This window comes from Molothrus ater, chromosome 9, assembly GCF_012460135.2.
Source record: "Molothrus ater isolate BHLD 08-10-18 breed brown headed cowbird chromosome 9, BPBGC_Mater_1.1, whole genome shotgun sequence".
In the NCBI taxonomy this organism is placed as follows: Eukaryota; Metazoa; Chordata; class Aves; order Passeriformes; family Icteridae; genus Molothrus; species Molothrus ater.
In genome coordinates, this window is record NC_050486.2 from 14,559,468 (window position 1) to 14,579,003 (window position 19,536).

A 19,536-nucleotide genomic window follows, 5' to 3' on the forward strand; every position below is an offset into this window, starting at 1 on the left:
AATGTGCAGCTCCTGCAGGCTGCAGCTTCTGTCAAGCAGCTTTTGTTACTTTTGTCAGTAAGTACAGAAGCTTGGCTGCCCTATGTATGGTACAGGAGAAATAAGGTGTAGTGATCAGTCTGTTCTGTCACTTGACCTCCCAGTTCTTGTGCTTTAACTGATGTAACATAAATGGCCTGAGCACACAGACCCTTTAAGGTTGTCCTGTGCTTAGATACTTGCAGGCTGCACCAGGAATGCTAACATTTCACAGAAGTTGCCTTTGATTGGATACAGAAATGTTATGTGAAAGCAACTTCTGTGAAACATTTTTACTGTTCAAGAGAATAGATCACTAAGTAGGTAGTACTGAAGTAAAGCTGTTAAGCTATATGGAAATGAATACATTGGAAGTTTGGCCTGTTACAAGTTTCCATTAAGTAAATTTGAATGCTTAAGAAAAACTATGATTATTGAAAAAGCTGTTACTCTTTTAAACACAAATCATATTCTGGAGAAACAAGGAAGAAGTTGTTTGTAGTTTCCCACCTTTTCCTTTTAATTCAAACTGAATGGAATTAAATGATTTATAAACTGCTGAAGTTCTGCATTTCATGCACTACCTCTCTGTATGTGCAGTCACTTTATATATATTACCCAGCAGCTGCTTCTGCTTCCTGTTGGATGTTGCAAGGCTTGTATGTGTTACCTAGATTACAGGGGTGGTACAAAAGATTAGAATTGATGTGCTTACCCACAAATTACACTGGCAGACCGCAAGACACCTTTGGAGACAAAAGCAAGTGGTTTCCAGTCTTTCAGACTTTGTGATTTAGGACTGAAGTGCTTAAGTTTAAGTTGTTTCACATGAAATTTTACAAAGTTTGCCTTTGTCACACTGTTAGGTGATTTTTGTCACTCTTGGAATCCTATAATGTGTTTGTTTTGCTGTAAAATCTCAGGGTTTTGTCTTTATGTACTATAGTATTTCAAAAGTAGATTTGGTTTAATCTTATGACAGCTGTCATATTAAAAGCTGAATTGTGTCTAACATGTTGCTTGTACAAAAGCAAGCAGCCTCTACAGTTTGGGATTGTGGATGTGTATTGGCAGTCTGTTAGAGGACAGCTTTATGAAAGCAACAGCAACATACAGAACATATATAGTGCTTCCTTTACTTAAGACATTTTTTTCCTCAGAAAGTAGGAATATGGATGTTGAAGATAGCCCATTTTTCATTTTTACTATGACATCTGTGCATCTGCACGGACTGTTCCACCCACTATTAATCTAGAGATGATTGCTGGAGTTTAGGAAGAATATTGTGAAAGTACTACTACATGTTTTGTCTTTTTTTTGTGCTTGCATCTGCTATTGACCAATGTCAGAGGGAGAATGTAGCTTCTAGCTGGTTCTTTCTAGTGAGATGTCCTCTTGACAAATAATTAGTTGCAATATTTTGAGAAGAAGCAAGGATGATGTGCAAATCTTACACAGGTGTTCAATATTTGAATGAAACCAAAATTCTGGTGTTAGTGTGATACACTGGTCCAACATTTAGAAAATGCAAGTTGTCCAGCATGACAAGTTAACGGTGTCTCAGCACGGCTGATGGAAAAGAACAACATGACAAATAACTGGAGCGTTACTATTCTGCCAAAATAATTTTCAGGCATTTAGAAGACTTTATAGTAGTCCCTTTAAGTGAAATTCCCATTTCAGTATCTGAAAACTTGATGGCTCTTTGAAGAAGTAGTGAGCACTAGTTTACTAATCTTCCATTTGCACATAGGTATAGTTTATCTAGGAATGGATCTGGTATTATGTCTTAAGAACCTAATGCAGTCAGTAAGATTCTGATATAGGTGTTATCTCTTGGTCTGATCGTGCTCCTGGTGAGCTAACATTTTAAGATTGGCTTAATGAAAAGAGATATAAAAATTGGAGATTAAATACTATGCTTTTAAAAGATTTTGCTTGTGTAAATAAAATTCAAGACACTTTAAGTAATGACTTTGAGGATAAATAATGTATAAATTGTGACCAACAAAGTAATTGGTTATATGGCTGAATTAAGGATACATCTTGCAAGTTGCATTAGGTTTCTAGGCTTTCACTACTGAAACTAAAATGGAGATGGGAAACTCAACTTGTAGCCCATCAGTGCGAAGGATTAAAAAAAATTCACCTATATGGACAACACTGTTAATACCTAAATAAAATTCAATGCACTATAGTACACAGAATGAAATATTAAACCACATCAACAGTTGCTTTAGTCTTAAATGCCATAAACTTATATGGTAGGTAAACTGTGTTTTAAAGCTTTTCCTCCTTGTATTTTTTATTGTTAGCTAATAATCTTAAATCAGTTAGTGGTTCTGGGCCCCAGCACTGATGAATCCAGGTTGTCCCCTGAAGAGATGAGGGTATGTCTTTACAAGCAGTAAAATGATGATTTCTGCATTGGCTATAGCTGAGAACAAAATGATGATACTGCTTGTGGCCCATTGGAGTAGCACAAGATGGCCACTTCTAGCAGATTCCTAGCTCCTATCTCTCTTGTAATAATTGCATCTGGGCTTGATGATGGAATACCAGTGGAAGCAATATTCCTTTCATCTGTTAATTTTATTATTAGGCTTCCATTGAGTCAAATTCAATGCTAACTAAATCAAATGTTTTCTTATCTGATGCACCACTAGACTACATTCAGAAGCAGAGCAAATAACTTGGAGTAAGTAACATAGCTTTGCATAGTGGAGATGAGGAGTGACTGGGGAAGGTGAATTCTAGTTGAAGTTCAGCCTACCAGAAATTTTTTCAATTTCTCTGAGGACATACTTAGAGAGTGATGGATAGCAGCGGCTCAGATCATATGCGCAAATGAGAATGAAAGAAGATCAAATTTATCACCATTTAAGTACCTGAGGAAGAGAAATAGGTAACATTTCTTTTATCAGAACTAAGGTAAAACCAGCAAGGCCCAAAATGTCTCCTCCTCTTTCTGTAATATATGCAATTAGATATAGTGTTCTTTCACTCAGTCTCTTGCCAAGTTATTTCTCCCCCCTCCATTTCTTCTGGAAGAAGTGTACTATTCCTTTTTCAAGTAGTGCAAGCACGACTACATTTGTCTCTTGGAAACTGTCATTTTACTTGCACACTTCAATAAAACCAGCTAAGATTTGTGGGATTCATTCCAGTCAATTTTTACTTCAGTCAATTGTTTTCCCTTCATAGTTCTCAGTAATGCTGGTTGAAAGTCCTGTATTAACTCTTGTAAAGCACTTGTTTCTTAATCCAGACGAGAGTCACATTAACATCTTCTAATAGATTTTTTACTAGACAAGTGCTTTCAAAATATGTGACTCTTTATAAATGTTTTCTTACTTGATAAGAAATGTTGTCCCTGAAAGGAAATATGTTAGCCCTCAGATTTACAAAGTAAGCATTTCAGCTTGTGGTGGAAGTTTATAGCACAATAAATCATGTGCTTTTCTTTTACCATATCTTGCAAGAACAGTTGGACAAGAGATGATCAGATTTTTCCCTCCCCACAAATAAAGCTCTTGCAAGGACAGCTAAAAAATGTAGTTTCTTTACTAGTATGCGTCAAAGTTACAGAATGTCTGTGCTGGCAGAGTCTGATTTAAGTGGTTGTGGTCAGTCTGAGGAACCTGTGATGTGATAAGATAGCGTTTGTGAGGTCATGTGGTTTGCAAACACCCAATCTAATGTAGCAGCTTTGTCTACACAGGATAGTTAAATATATACTCTATACTTTAGAAAAGTGAATTGCTTTATTCCTTTAACTCGGTTTGTCCTTATAAGTGTTAGAGGTGTTATACTGGCTTGAAAATACCCAGATTATTACTGAAAGACTGAACTGATTGGGAGATTTAATTGTTCAGTAGCTTTCTCCAATTTAATTGCCCTTAATAAAGCAACTCCCTTTAGAAACTATCTCACTAAACAAGCAATCAACAGGCAGATGGAGCATGCAATGGAATCCCTGTATATTTTATAACCATCATTTTTTAAATTCAATTAACTTTGAGTGGTCACAACGTAATTAACACAGGCATGTTACACTTGCCCTAAATGACAGTCTTGATTCCATAATGATGGTACTTCATTCCATGAATCGTCATCTTTGTCAGATAAAGTTGATTCCTCTCCCTTCCCCCCTGGTAACACCATCAACAAAATATTTTCCATCCCTCGTGAGAGGGAAGAAAACCTCTAAATGTGATCAATATAACCAGGACAGTGGTGTAGTCTTCCTTAAACAGAACAGGTATGACTTTGTTTACTTGGATGAGGGCAATGGTTTTTGGTATGAATCTTAACTGTTTCACTGCCACTAGTGACAGATTGAATTCAGTCCTAAAAAAAAATGAAGATTGATGATTGCTGTTTTTATAAACATTTTCCCCCTTCTTTGTGCTGACTGTATCCTACACATCACAGCTCTAGATCTGTCTTGCTGAGCAGTGTGATAGTTCTTGATTGCAGCATTAGAGATAAATATAGCTAGCTATAATTAATTCCACTGTGTCCTTTAAACTTTGTATGGATTGCCAAAGCAAGTAAACTGATTAGAGGTGAAATTATTTCTCTATCATGGCATTATAATGTTCTTGATTGTTGAAGCTGTGTGACCTGTCTGCTTTACTGATTAGAGCTATGTCAGGGTCTGTCATGTTTTTCTGCCTATAAATAAAATTTTGGGGATTAAAAAATGGAGGAATTGACGGTCTATTGGTTTATCTGAGTAGTTGTTCCTTGCAAAAACTGTGGATTAGCACCCATACACAGGTGCCAGCTTTGGGAGAAAACAAGCTCAGCAGAAGATTACTATATATTAGTTTGTTATAGGTCTCTGTAAGCTTATCTGAATATAAGCAGGCAAACAGTGGAAGTGTGGTGGAAACACCTTCTAAAATTCTTTTATCAATTTGAGTGCCAGTCAGCACAGATGAAAGTAGCTTCTGCAATCAAGGGCAGAAATGTTACTTAGTCCATTTAAAAATGCTGAGTTTAAGTCCTGCTTTTAAATGACAGAGTAAAAGTGTGAAATGCTCATTTCCTGTAACTGTTGCCTGTAATTGGGTGCATTTTCAGTCTCTATCAGCCAGTACATTCTAGTTAATACTTGTGGTTTCAGTGACATTTATATTTATAGATGCATAAGGTAGGGAGGAATATTGAGATTTAGGTGTTTTCTTGAATGTAGTAATTGCAGTACATGAAGTGTGATTGCACTGCTGTTTTAAAATATTTTTGTTGCTGTGTCCTCCCACCAAACAAACACTTCCATTACAGCTTCTTGTAGAAAGAGTTTCTGGGAACTTTCTATAAATAACTAGCTAGGAGGTAGAAGGAAAATTCCTAGGCCTGTCATCCTGGACCTTCCTTTGGAATTGCACACAGTCTCACTACAACAAACCTGTCAGCTCTTAGAAAAATTCCCTCAAGAAATAAAAGCTGACACAGTTACTAAATACCGACTTCTTTTCAAAACAGCATTTAAGCTGGGTATTCCTCAGTGCTGTTGCTCTTTCAATTGTATATTTGATACCTAACTTCAAAGTTAAACTTGATTAGACTGCACTAGATCAAAACCAGATGCTTAACCATATAGTGCAGTGATCAAAAAGTCATGACCTCCCATTGATTGCTTTATTGGTTTCCTGTTCTGATTCACTGGAAACCTTCTGGTCTGAACGCTTGTTGCTGGTTTTAATCTTTGTCACGTTTACAGTGCAGCAGACTTGTCTATGGTAAAACTGATCTACAACATACATTTAATTTAACATCATATTTCATTTTAGCTCGAGTACTCTCACAATGATGATGTTGAAAAAACCCACTTTTTATAAAAAACTTGAGTCAAGAAACTTAAGAGTACATTCAGAGCAGTATGAAATAAACATGTAGACAACTGGAGGTGAGCTTCAGTAGACTTTATTCTGTAGATTTATTTACGCTTCCTGACAGTTATAGGGGTTTTGTAATACATTTTGTATTACTCTTAGACTGATTATGACTTATGAAAGCTGGCAGTTTAAAACAGAAGCCAAATATTTAAATGCTGATAAAAAAAATCCTAAAGCCTGAAATTACTCAGTCTTGGAAATTCTCTGCTGCTCTTTTGCTTTTCACTTACAACACACTTATCTCCTCTTAGTGGTATGGTCAGCAAAGTTCATTTGAGATAAATATTTCAGGTTGTACAGCAATATGTTGGTCATCCTCTTAAAAGTATGAGTTTCAAAACCAAAGGTAATAGTTTCCTTAAACAGGAGACTTCAGTAATTAATCATATGCACAATCTTGGTTTCCAAGGAGCTAATGATGAGTGGGGCAGATTCAATTTATGCTGTAGTACCTCATGACTGTTGCTTTTAAGCCTACTATAGGTGGTAAAAGGGAAAAAAAAAGTCAGTCCAGAGGGTTTTTTAACTTTTAAGAATAGCAGCCATGCTGGCACAGGCAGAAGAAGGAGCCTAGGTTGATTCAGGTATTTAAGACTGCCATTCACCACTGCTCTGGCTTGGGCCCACAGTAGGATTATCCAGCCTGGAGTTTACTGCTTGCTCTGATTTCCCATGAGCTACTCTTGCCAGTTTCAATTTTTTTTTTTGCTGCAATTGTTTGAAGAAATGAGAAGTAGATAAATGATGCTGCAGCTATATTAGATTGAATCAGTTTATAAACTCCAAAAATCACAGAATTAACTAGGTTGAAAAAGACCTTTGAGATCACTGGGTCCAATCTATGACCTAACACCACCTTATCACACCTATAACACCACCACTAGACCATGGTACTAACTGCTGCATCCAGTCTTAAACCCCTCCAGGGACAGAGACTCTGCCACCTCCCTGGGCAGCCCATTCCAATCCCCACACACTCTTTCTGAGGGAAATGTTTTTCCTAATGTCCAGCCTAAACTTCCCCGGCACAGCTTACTACTTGGTCCTCTTGTGCTGTTGCTGGTTGCCTGGAGAAGACCCCTGTCTTGCTATAAGATCCTTTCAGGGAGTTGTAGAGAGTGATAAGCCTCCTCCTGTCCAGGCTGAACAACCCCAGTGCCTATAGCTGCTCCTCACAGGGCTTGTGTTCTAGGCCTTTCACCAGGCTTGTTGCCCTCTCTGGATGTGTCTGAGCATCTAAACATCCCTCCTAAATTAAGGAGCCCAGGTCTGAAAACAGCACTTGAAGTGCAGCCTAACTAGTGCTGAGTACAGGGGTAGAATGGCTGCTGCATTCTAATACCTGCTGGATGGAATATTTGTCTGGACTGATACTTGTCATTAATGGCAACATATTTCCTACTAATTCCGTTGGAGATGCTTCACTTACTTGATTTGCTGTGATAAGCATTTTTCCAAAAGAAGTTAGTGGGAGTTTTTTAAATGAGGTGATAGTGTACTACTCTGTGCCTTAAACTGGACTCATCTTGTTACAGTAGGAGAGTCATCACTAAGGAGCAGTCAGCTGTTAAGTAGGATAAGGGATCCCATTAGATGTTGTGGACAGTCTCAGGAATTTTTAAGAATTACAATTAATTTGCTTTTTTCATGTTAAATGTGATTATAATTTAATAGATCATAACTGATTTTTTAATTGACTTGTAATTTTCTAAATCTCTATTTTCATGGTGCCAAGTTGACAATATTTTTATGAATTATAGGAAAGGTATTTGAAAATCCTTATGACTTGTTTCTTCAGCTAAATGTGGTTAGATCATATTTTCAGCAGCATTCTAGTTTTCTTTTGAATCATATTTGGGTTTTAAGTAGGAAATCTTATGAAGACTTTCAAATGTTACTAAGGTTAGAACACATAAAGAGGGAACTCTGATTTTTAGTTTCCTCTTCTTACAAGTAAAAGCACTGAGAATTCAGGATCTTTATTCTTTAAATAAACATTTAAATTTCTGTACTGCCTTCTGCCAAAACCATTTTTATTCACCCAACGCAATGGTCACATTTCCATCTCACTTGTGTATTTCTTGGTTATGTTACTGTGCCTAGATTTAATACTTATTGGCAAGCTTTGTTAAAACCTGTCTTTACTACTTTGGAATTGAGTAAATTTCAGGAATTAATTACTGATTGAAACCTTTTAAAGGGAGCAGACAGTAGCGTTTTAGTTCCACTTTTCACCACTGAACTCCTAGCTTAAAACCTCACAGGTTACAACATAAAAATGTCTCCCAGAGCTTAAGTCAAACTGTTTCACAAAGTCCTTGAAAGTTTAGCCTATGTTCCCTACTCAAAAAACGCAGAGGGACTTAGAAATATAACTTGCTTGCAACTGACTATCACCCTTCAAACTTGATTCTATGATTTAATATGGAACACCTTTTGAATTGTTTAAAACTTCTAAATTTCTCTTTACTGTTTCTCCTTCATGCCTGGCTTGATGAGGCAGTCAGCATCAGGTAAGAAAGTTTATTTTAAGGTTCAAGGATCTGATTGTTAGCCTTTTTTCAGCTCTTCTATATTTGTGGAAGTACACTGTTACCTCTTAAGAGTATGTACAGTTTTTTCATACGCAGACCAGTAGACATAACAGTTTGTCTTTAAAATGCTGAATTCTTTAGACACAAGAAAATATATAAATGTGCACGTTATTAAGATTTTGTTGTTGATTCAGCTGGCTTTTGAAGGAATAATGATGACATATATTTTGATCACATAATGTTATTAACCCTTTGAAATGTCCTAAAGACCATGTAAATGTGTTGTAGTAAAAACTAACTGGGTTGAAGTTGCAGTCATCTAGACAACATGACCTGGATTTGAGAATTAAAAGCAAAACACATGGGGGTTTACCAGACATGGTTTTTTATTGGTTGTGTTTTTGTTGTTTTTTTTTTTTCTTTAGAGATCAGATTTGAGATTCTTGCAAACTGAAGCAGTAAGAAACAGGTTCCTTTAAATGTTACTTGTTGGAGTGACAGAGATCAAGTTCCCTTCACATGAAGGAAGGCCAGACCCAAAACTGAAAGCCTTTAACCGATATCGACTGTATAAAAGAGAAGAGAAACTAAGAGACCCTGGGGTGCAAGTCCGTCCTTTGCTCAACGTGGCTGTAGTTCCTTCAGGGATAAGGATAGAGTAGAACTAGGGTATGGGGGGAGTGTTTGGGTTGGGTCCACACATCCTGCATTCCAAGCTCGTAGTTGGATTTCCCATTGTCTCAATATGCTTGGCTAGATGAATGGCAAGATCGTGGCCTAATGCTTTAGTTCCTACCTTAAGCTCTTTTCCCATGTTCAAATAAGACACTGACAACAAGTCTCAAGTCTGTCTTAAAAAGCTGACAAATTAATTTCAGTGTGAATAAGGTGGTTGTTCACCTATCGCAAAATCTAAGCCATGCCTACACGATGGCAAACATAGAATTGGTAGTTACAAATCAGGAAAGATGTTTTCAGTTGGTATTGAGTCCTCTGACACTGGCTTAGCATGCAGCACCAGCCAAACCAGACAAGGCAACATTGGGCATTAATAGGAAGCATATTAAAAACCAAATAAAGGGAGTTCTATTGCCACTTGGTATCTAGATGGATGTAGGGAATTTAAAGAAGGTCTGTAGGAAAGTTAAAGGGAACTGAATGATGGTTGTCTTGGTTAACACCTGTTTATGAGAGGCTAAAATGGATTGGAAGTCATTTGCTCTAGAGAGAAAACCGAAGAAGGTACTATGATTAAAGTTTCAGAATAATGACCACAGAACTGCTTTTCACCACTTGTTCCTGCATTATTAGAATCTGGGGGCACTTACTAAAACAAGTAGATTAATTTAAAACAAATAAAGGAATTTCTGGAATTTGCTGCCACAGGAGATGTGGAGGTAGACAGCAAATTTATGATGAGTCAGGGACAGCTGATCTATAAACGTATGCCGAAGCAGCTAGAAAAGGATTTCACTCCTATTTGCTACACCAGCTTCTGGCCAAGTGAATGGAGGCTTGGTAATGTGAACGTCCTGTTGTCACTGTTGGAGACACCATATTAGGCTGAGGGACCATTGCCCTGAGCCAATAGTACAGTCAAGTTCCTCCCTTGAAAAAAGATACTGCTTTTTCTTTTAGAAGTGTAGAGCCTCACTTGCTAGACTGTAAAATTATATGAGAGTACAAAACTTAATTTTAGGAAACTTCAATTGTAGCTTTATGCTGCATTATCCACCTGTATTTAATTGCATTGGAGTGCGGGCTGTCTGCAAGTTGTTTCAAATACTCTGAGAAGCCATTCAAAGCCTTCCTGTTGCAATAAAAATTCCAAATAATCAAGCTCCTTCAGAAATGCTCCTGAACAAATATTAGGTTGAAGGGGCCCTGAACAATTTTCAACTATGAAAGTACACTTGCCCCTGTCAGTGCAGCGTAGCATGCTGTTACCTTCCTCACTGCCCAGGGATGGTGTGGGTTTGAGTTAGCCTTCCTTGTGTCAGGATCCCAGTGTCCTCTTCAGCAGCGCTGCTCTCCAGCCTGTTGATTCTTCTAATACAAACAAGGTCTATGCCACAGTGTTCTGGCTGAAGTGGCCATTTCTGAAGCAGACAAATTCTGGAGCTGTGTGACCATTGATAACTGTGTAGTGTGTATTCTCTGCAGTGTGTTATGTTTCTTCACAGCGGTCTGTTTCCCCTTACATGCAAGGAGTGCTTAAGAAAAAAGGCAGCCAGGTGTAAAGCTGCAGATCAAAAGTGTTTCTGGAAAGTCAGAGATTTGGTCTTCTAACAAAAGGATGCATAAAAGATAACACAGTGTTTTCTGAGACTCCCTTCAGGAACTGGCAAAGGCTGTGTCTATTGATGATTATCTTCACCAACAGCATTTTCCACAGACTCCCATTTGGAACAGTTGCTGCCTAAAACTGTGAAACCATGATTTTGTCATGTTACCTAAATAACTTCATCTAAAGGTATCATGTTTAAGTCTTCACAAAAACAGTTGAGGTCATTGGCTTGGCTGAGTGTTCCAAACAACTAACATTGAGTATCAGCTTTATAATTTCAGGTGAACCAATGGCTTAACTGTACAGACCTAAAAGCATATAATTTCTTACTACTAATATGAAGTTCGTAGTCACTTGTACAGCAGTTCTTTTTTTTCCTGTGGTAAGGGTGGAGAGAAATTGTTGGGTTTCTGTGTTTTATTTTCCTAGTGACTAAAATTGATAGCTGTTTTGGAAAATTCATGGGCTAGCTAATCTGATCATATTGCAGGATATTTTCAGGAATAATATTTCTAAATAACACAAGAATTTCTGTACCAGGCTTTCTACATCTAGATATATAAGCTAGTAAAAATTATCTATTCCAGATATATTTATATTTGATATAAGCTGGTTTTGCTTGCATCATGAGTTATGCTGTACAAGTGTGGAGCTCTGTTTTTCTTGTCTTTGTATAAAGTCCTTATGAAACAACAGCAGCCTATGTGTATGTGAAGAAAATGCAAAAAACTAATGTTAGTATGCACAGTAACCACAAAGGTTTAGATCTACATCATGTTCCCATATTCCTAACAGGGATTTTTTACTATAACAGCAAAAGTTGGAGTTTTTACGTGCTAACATGCAATTTAATGGCTTCTAGCATGATTATGACTCTTGTGATCTTTTTTCAACTCCTTTTTTATTCTCATCTTCTGCACAAGCTCATGGTAAGTACAGAGATGCCTTCTTCCCCAAACGGACAGGTAAAAATCTCCTATTGGTGTCAATACCAAGAACATACAAGCACTTCTTATTTATCAAAGTGAATATTGCCTCAGATTTCTGAAACATCAAACAGATTTTGGTAAAGAAACGCTTCAGCATTTTATTCCTTCAATTCTCCAGGTCTCTTACTGTAAAAAGCCGCTTCCAAATTAGCACTAGGTGCATCTTTTAAGCTTTTAGAGTGACATCAGGAAGGCTCTATAATCCATTTTTAATATTTATCTGCAGCCTCAGGATTTTTTATCTTAATATCGCAGACTGTCAAACTGATCCTGAGGTATCTTCTACTAAAAGCTAACAAAAATTAAATTCTAGATCAAACAAACCAAAACACCACAAAAACAACAAACCTCCAATGTCTTCCATGAGTTGCAGTTATTTTTCATCAAATTAATAGGAGACTTGCCAAACTTTAGTGCTTTGGGTCTTAGTTTTGAGTAGTTTGAATGCATGGTTGAAATTGTGTATCACTCTTCAGCACATTGAATTAAAATATTGTCTGTCTGTGGTCAGGTAACAATTCTGTCTTGTTTGACATTCACTTAAAATTGCAACTACAATCTCTTTATGCTGTACAGAGATGTTTCTCTCATAGTATTTGATGTGAAATCTCATAGGATCTGAATTAGATAATTAAGATACTTAATGTTACAATGTAGACTGAACTAAACATCTCTTGGGGATTTTTTTCTGTGACTCTGAGAAGCTGGCAATATTTACTTGGGAGCCAACTAGGACTAATAATAGTTACAATCAGACTAAACCTACCCAAACTGGCTTTCCTTCATATCTCAACCCACGCATTCTTCAAACCATGCTGTTCCTATGTTCATTGAACGGGGGGTGCTTTCTCAAGTGAGAAATCAGGCAATATGAGAAAGAATGGAGCTATAAAGTAAAATGTCAAGGCCAAAAGTGCTGTTGAAACAAATAGGCCACTCTAGAAGACAGAAGCCATCCTTGTGGGGATATTAAAGATGCAGTAAAAGCAGAATCTTTCATTACTGATTCTAGGTACCTTGATTATTAAACCTTAGAACTGTAATACTTGAAGTGATCATCAAATGTGCTACTTTCTGGTCTTTTATTTTATCCAGTAAGAGTTCAATGAGGCATTTCTTGATAATACGCTTGTTTGTTTCGTTTGGTTTTTGTTGTTTGGGTTTTTTATTGCTGGACTCTTGTGCTGTGATTAACTGTCAACTTCCACTTTTTCTAACAGATCAAATGTCTAAAAGGCCAGAGAAGCTTCTCAGACCAACCCACTTTTGATGGGATTCACATTGTCAACCATTTCACAGGAGATGATGAATCATTTCATTCTTCTGATGAAGATTTTCTAACTAACTCCATACAGGAGAGTGGGGTGAACTTTCATCTTCCCAGGAGGACTGGTCAGATATCTTTGGATCACACACTCGTAGACAGCAGTGACAGTGATACTGAGGAAAGTGCCCTTCAGACTGGGAATTCAGACAAGATGGTTTCCAAGCAGAGAAGAACAGAATCTTACTCTACTACTGTGTGATTATCACTGTGACTAGCACTGAAGACTTCCATATTTCTTTAAGGCTGAAATTTTGAGGGAACTGAAACCATCCAGCAGTTGGTTTAGGTAACTATTGGATTGGTCTGGCCTGTGATAAATATATACAAGTACTGTCTATCTGCCTTCTCTCTTTGCCAAATCTTGCTAATGACATACCATTGCCATAAAACAGGCTGGGAAGAAGTTGATGGATGACAGTTTTGACAGTATTACTGAATGTTCTTTGGTTTAGAAACTGCAAATATAATATTTCTTTAATGTGTAAGAAGCAGTTTTGCTGTTCACAAACACAGGAATTATTTTCCTCAAAAGAAATTGCTTTTGTGCAATATTTTATGCTCTGAACAAATGTGTATGTTTTACATTGTTATCCTTTTGTGATCAAGATGGACCCTAGTAAACCATCTGATCATGACACACGTATATATATATAATTATCTTATGCTTCTCAATTAGTTTTGGTTTTTTACTAAAGTTATTGGATGCCCACAGAAGGCTTGAAAGGCAAGCCTTTATCTGTACTACTTCATATATGCAAATAATGGTCACTAATGTCATAAAGGTGTTTTTCACCATTTTCACTTAAATCTATGTGCATCTGCTTTTGATGTTGCTAAATAATAAATGGTCTGAATATGTTAATTACAATAATGTTTATTTTGTACATATTTATGTATCTACACCAAGCTGAAAATGTACATTACTCCATTTTATATGAGGAATGTAAATGTTGCGATATTACTGTCTCTGGTATTCTAACAGGAAAATGAATTCTGTATATACACACTAAAAGTGAATTACTAAATAAAGGTAAAACACTAACTTTGCATTAAGTTTCAGCCTAGCTACACTAACAGGCTCATGTCAGAAATGCTTGTTCAAAACACTATTGACTGAAATCTTTTACCTTCATGTATATGTAATGAAAATAAATTTTTCATGATTTAACAAGGTTGCAGCATTTACCGTTTAGTCCCGTCCAAGCTATAGTCCTTGGTTACCACATAGTGACTTGCATAGGCTCTAGCTAGGTTCAAATAAGGTGAAGAATTATTCATGTCTTAGTTTTAATAAATACACAGAGCAGTGGAAATACGTTCAGTCCTCTTAGAGTTTATATTACAGAGCTATTTAGGAAATAAACAATTGGTGCCACCACCAAATAGTTGTGATTGAGCAAAGCAGTAAGAGCTGAGCTGAGCAATCTGCTTCCAGGCTCCTGAAAACTGAGATCTGGTCAAACAGCCTGAGCTTCTTGAACAGAACAAGATATCCTACTGTTGTCATATGAACATTTATGTGCACTTGCAGACACATTCTAGAGTCAAGAATGTTCTGTTATTGCCATCTTATGTAATTAGGCAATCCTTAAGACTTCTTTTAGTAATGTTTACAACTGTTCTATTAAATAAAAAGTAGTGATGCAGAAGTTTGGTACTGATAAGCAGTGTGTATGTTAACTGGCTTGCTACCCACGAGAAGCAGTGTAGTTGTTTAAATTTGCAAAAAAAGTGCGGAAGTGTTCTGCTGAATGCACCTGCTGGTCCTATTAGGCATTTCCTTTCCCTTTAGTTTGAATGTGTTTTAAGAAAGAAACAGCACAACTAGGAGATAACAAATGCTCAAAGAATGATAAGGACTGTATGGAAACAGCATATTATGGGCATCTCAACAATATTTATAACTATCTGCCTAGGTGCAATCTAATTTAAATCTTTAAGCATGTAGGTGACAAATTCCAGATTACTGATTTCTGCAGCTCCTAACTTGTTTCAGTATTTCTGCCAAATTTCCCCACATCCTACCAGTGGATATGTACCTCCAAGTACATACATACATATACAATTTCCTCCAGCCTGTGGAAATTGCCACTTCTGACTTGGATTAGCTGAGTGATTCTTATTCCTGTTGAAAATGTCATGTATGCAAAACCCAATCAGGAGCACTTCCATTCACAAATGAGTAACAGTTGTCTTCTTTCCTTCCAATGAGCATCTGCTAACTGATGTTTGCACCTGGATCATTGTTGCCCAAGAGGATAGGTGACAAATGTCTTGTTGCCTGTCATCAGTACCAGCTGCAAGCCTCTCTTAAAGGTAATGTTCTGTACTAAGTGGCAGGAGTAAAATTCAGTTGGAGGGCCATAAAAACTCTGTCTGTTTGAATAGTGAAGTGTTATGATTTTGCAGTAACTGCCTTATGGTTCAAGTGATAGTAAATGAGATTAGATGGCAAGGGTTATTTCCTGAACTTTTGTGGTTTTAAATTATACAAATAGAATAAATACTGATACTGAATAATAGCATAAATAAAAATATGCAGAAGTCCTTATCCAACTGACATCTCTTCTAGTGATAAAAATGAATCACTGAACACACTGCCGTTTCAGACTTGGTTATACACTGACTATCCTAGAAAGGCAGCCCAGGATAGGTTCTTCAGAATCATTCTGCTTTTTCTCCAAGTCTTCTGGCCAACAAATGACACTAATCTCTTTGCCTATGTATATTATAATTTGAATATACATCAGAATAATGACAAATCATTAACATAATAGACAATATATATAATAATGTGTCAACAAATAAAACATGCTAATTATGCTACACACCATGACCTTTCTTTCATTACCTTCTAACAAACGTTGCTATTTGCTCAGATTTGCTCTTGCATGCAGGCTGGAAAAGCTCAATATAAATACTAAAAGCATAAGGTGAAAAAGCATGTAAACTCTTTGAATTGCATAGTACTGCACAAGTGACCAAAACTTCTGGTGCCCCACTATGAAAACTAGAATTCCTATGAGAATATTTTGCATAGTCTATAGTTCTGTAACTATTGATTCAACTGTTTTCTGTTCACTATGGAGGTACATTCTGGGTCCACTCCTTCCCAAAGCTGGAATCCCTCTTTTCATCCTAGCCTTCAACACGACAGCCTACCATCACTTTCTCCAGTTTGTGCTCACAGTGATCATTTTCTAATCTGCTCTGGGAGCAGCAGAAGTTTCTTTGGTTTCCCCAGCAATCAAAAAAATTGGAATCAAAATCACTGATTAATTTCTGACATATTTACAGTATGTGTTTATGCCACAAGGAGGACCACAGAGAAGGTAGTGATAAGATGCTGGGAGAAAAAAAAACAACAAGCAAGGTTTTAAAAAGGTAAAGACACCCTTCCCAACGGAATGCACAGTGCTACAAGTTCTAGCAGCTTTTCATAGTGGAAGTGTTCTGCATAACTGTGATCCCAACTTTTATCACTTTAAAGTGGGTATAAATTCCCCACAGCATCATCCTTTTTGCTGCTTTCTCCCAATCCTGGCTCAGGAAACCACTTCTCCTCCCCTCTGTACCAAGCAGCTAACCTGCCAGATCCTGTCCTTTAAATCCTTCCTCCTGTTGCAAAGTGTCTCATCACTTCTGAACGCAAAGATCTCACCTCCAGCTTGACACCTTTGGTGCTTTATCTGATGTTGTTTTAGCTCTAATGCTGACACCAGGCAGCTACTGTAAACCGTGCAGTGAATTACCCTGAGTAGCTCTTCAATCTTAAACACGATTATTACATAATCCCACCCTACTTTAAACCCCTCATTTTATTTATTTATTTATTCCCCTCTCTTGTCACAATGGTATAACAATTATGTCCCGTTGCATTCAAATGCATCTTACGAAGTTTTAATGTTTAACTTTGAATATCACACTCACTTTGAGAGAAGTATTAGAGTAATTTCGTTAAAACCCAGCCTTACATTTCCCATTAATTACATCGCTGTGCCAGCTCTGGGCTTGGCGTATGGCTTTTCCACGCTGGACCACAGAACACTTGGCACTGTCACACAGCTCGGCACTGCACAGGCAAGACCATCTCAAAGGTTACTGAGCTGCGGCACAGTTCACACCGTAAGCCAGGAATAAAAGCTGAACCCCTTCACCTCTGCTCGGCGTGCTGGTAGTGCAGATAGCAGCTCCTCTCGGGGTGGGCAGAGCCCTGGGACGATGGCTGTGGGAGGCTGCTGAGGGCTCCCCTCAGGGCTTCGCGCCTCGCCGGCTTCGCGCCTCCGCCCGCGGGCACGTGACGCAGCAGCCCGCGCGCACGAGGCGGCCGCGCCCGGCCCCCGCGGGGCAGAGCGGGCTGGGCGAGCCCTCACGGCCCCCGCTACCGCCGGTCCGGGTCATGACCCGCAGTCCGCCACGTCCCGGGCAAAGCTGCTGCTCGCGCACCTTCCGGTGACAGGGCTAAAGACAAAACTTCGCAGGCAGCCTCGGGTCATCCTCGGCACCGCTCGGTGGGCAGCGCCCGCGCCCCGCTTCCCCCGTCCTCACCGGAGGCGTGAAACAAATCGCCCGTCCAGCCGAGATCCGGGAAGGTAGAGGATGTGCTTCAGCACGAACTAGTTTTGCAAAACACGAAACACAGCCGGTTTCGTACCGTTTCTCCTCTAATCGTTTGAGAAAGCTGACATCCCAGGAGCCGGAGGTGCGTTCCCTGTGCCCGTGCAGCACCCACGTTCACACGAGAGATTATATGCTGGATTTAGCATTTGCTTTGTTCACTCGTTTGATTTATTTATTTCTGCTGAAGGGGTTTAACCTGATTAGGAAGCAGTAGGTGAGAAAGGGCCGTCCGCAGGTGGGCTGAGCTCAAGGGGCTCAGCAGGGTGCCTCCCGCAGGACAGCCCCGAGCGGAGCCACTCGGCGCCCGGCAGCCCATCCCGCTTCCTGGAAGGCTGCAAATACCCTCCGAACGGATCACCACGCCTTGCAGCCCACAGCAGCACCTGTACACATTTTAAATTTACATATATACAGCCGAATGTGTATTTTCTTGTAACCAGGTCACAATTATTTATGAGCGTTACTAGTAATTTAATGTGTTCTGGTGCTTTCATTACACAGTCAGAGAGATGTGTAGCAAGGTAAACGAAAGGGCATGAATTTATCATCCATTTCAGAAGCAAACGAGAAAGATTGTTTTGCAAAAAGTAACAGTGAGTCAACGGAGACACATACACGAAATTATACTCAGTTGTTCTAATCTCGTTGTTTCTACTGATTCCAGCATTGCTTCTTGAAGCTGAAGGCGTGAATGATCTTCGGAGTAATCAACCTAAGGCTGATGGCAGCAAGGCGACCGCGAAAAGTAAAACTGCTGTGCCCAGCGCCAGGAACTTTCCGGCAAAAATGAAGCTATCAGTCGTGTTCTTCAGCTTCCTTTTGTGTCACAGTAAAGCATCACACAGCTGTTGGACAGTTTTACTCGAGGTGGTGGTCACTTGCTTAGCTAGATTTTGGGAAGTCGGGCTAGTCCTATGAACCGTAGGGGCTCACAAGAACCCAGTGGCTAATTTTTCTGTAAATACTTCGGGAGTGGTGGAGAAAAATAAGCATCTGGTCTCAAAGCCAGCATACTCCTGAGCGTGAGGGAAGCTGAAGTTTGCTTCTGTCGTTTCTGAACGGGAAATGGTGTTAAACCTCGAATCGCTCACTGCAGTGTCGCACTTTAGTCGACCCTACTGTCACTGAAACGAAGTTGCTGATGGCCTGAGATGTCTAAGACCGAAGCCCAGAACCGCCTCAGAAAGATACCGAAGACCTAAGCCTGACTTCCTGGCTGCATTAGGAATCCGAGATCAGACCTGGGAAACTGTATTTTGGGGTCGTGTGTGTGCATACAGCAAGGCGAACCCTTTGCTTTTTGCAGAAGGGAGCAGGCTTCCCCGTTGTGCAACGCAGGGGTCCCCACTGGTGCAGGATGCTGCCTGATGCGAATCCCGTTACCGTTCTCGTCGCGGTGCCCCACGGATCCTCCCCGAGTTAGCACCTGAGCACCGGCACGCAGACGAGGAGGAGGGCAATCTCTCCCCACTTTGCCTGGCTCCGCTCCGCTTAGTGTTTGAATCGCTGTCAAGCAACAGTAGCCGGGAGGGGTGGGGGGGACGGGACGGGGGGACGACACCTCTCGCCTACCCCTTCCATATTTAACCATTACCTAAATCCGAAGGGAAATGAGCAAACCTCTAGGTTTGGTTCTTAAGGTATTTTCAGCGCCGTTGGGCGTATTTATCCCAGAAGAGTTTTCCACAACAAGTTATTTCAAGCCTAGGAGAGGTCTCCGCGCCCAGGGCCCGGCCTTAGCCCCGATAACAACGCCATGCACGGCCCGATGGCGGCGGGCGGTGTGTTCCCCCACTGCCGGGCCAAGGGAAGGGGATGCGGCGCGGAGCGGGCAGGGCGAGCGCCGGCTGCCCCTGCC

General features: G+C 39.4%; 1 protein-coding gene across 5 annotated transcripts in view; it reads left to right on the forward strand.

The window, feature by feature from the left end:
* The window catches only part of EVI5 (ecotropic viral integration site 5), a 70,953-nt gene extending 56,724 nt beyond the window's left edge, over positions 1-14,229 (forward strand). For all 5 annotated transcript variants that reach the window (XM_036387425.2, XM_036387427.2, XM_036387422.2 and 2 more), the window contains one exon: positions 12,952-14,229. In XM_036387425.2, coding sequence (XP_036243318.1) covers positions 12,952-13,257 — 306 coding nt within the window. In that variant the 3' untranslated portion in view covers positions 13,258-14,229. The remainder of the gene's footprint in view (positions 1-12,951) is intronic.
* The last annotated feature ends 5,307 nt before the right edge of the window (positions 14,230-19,536 follow it).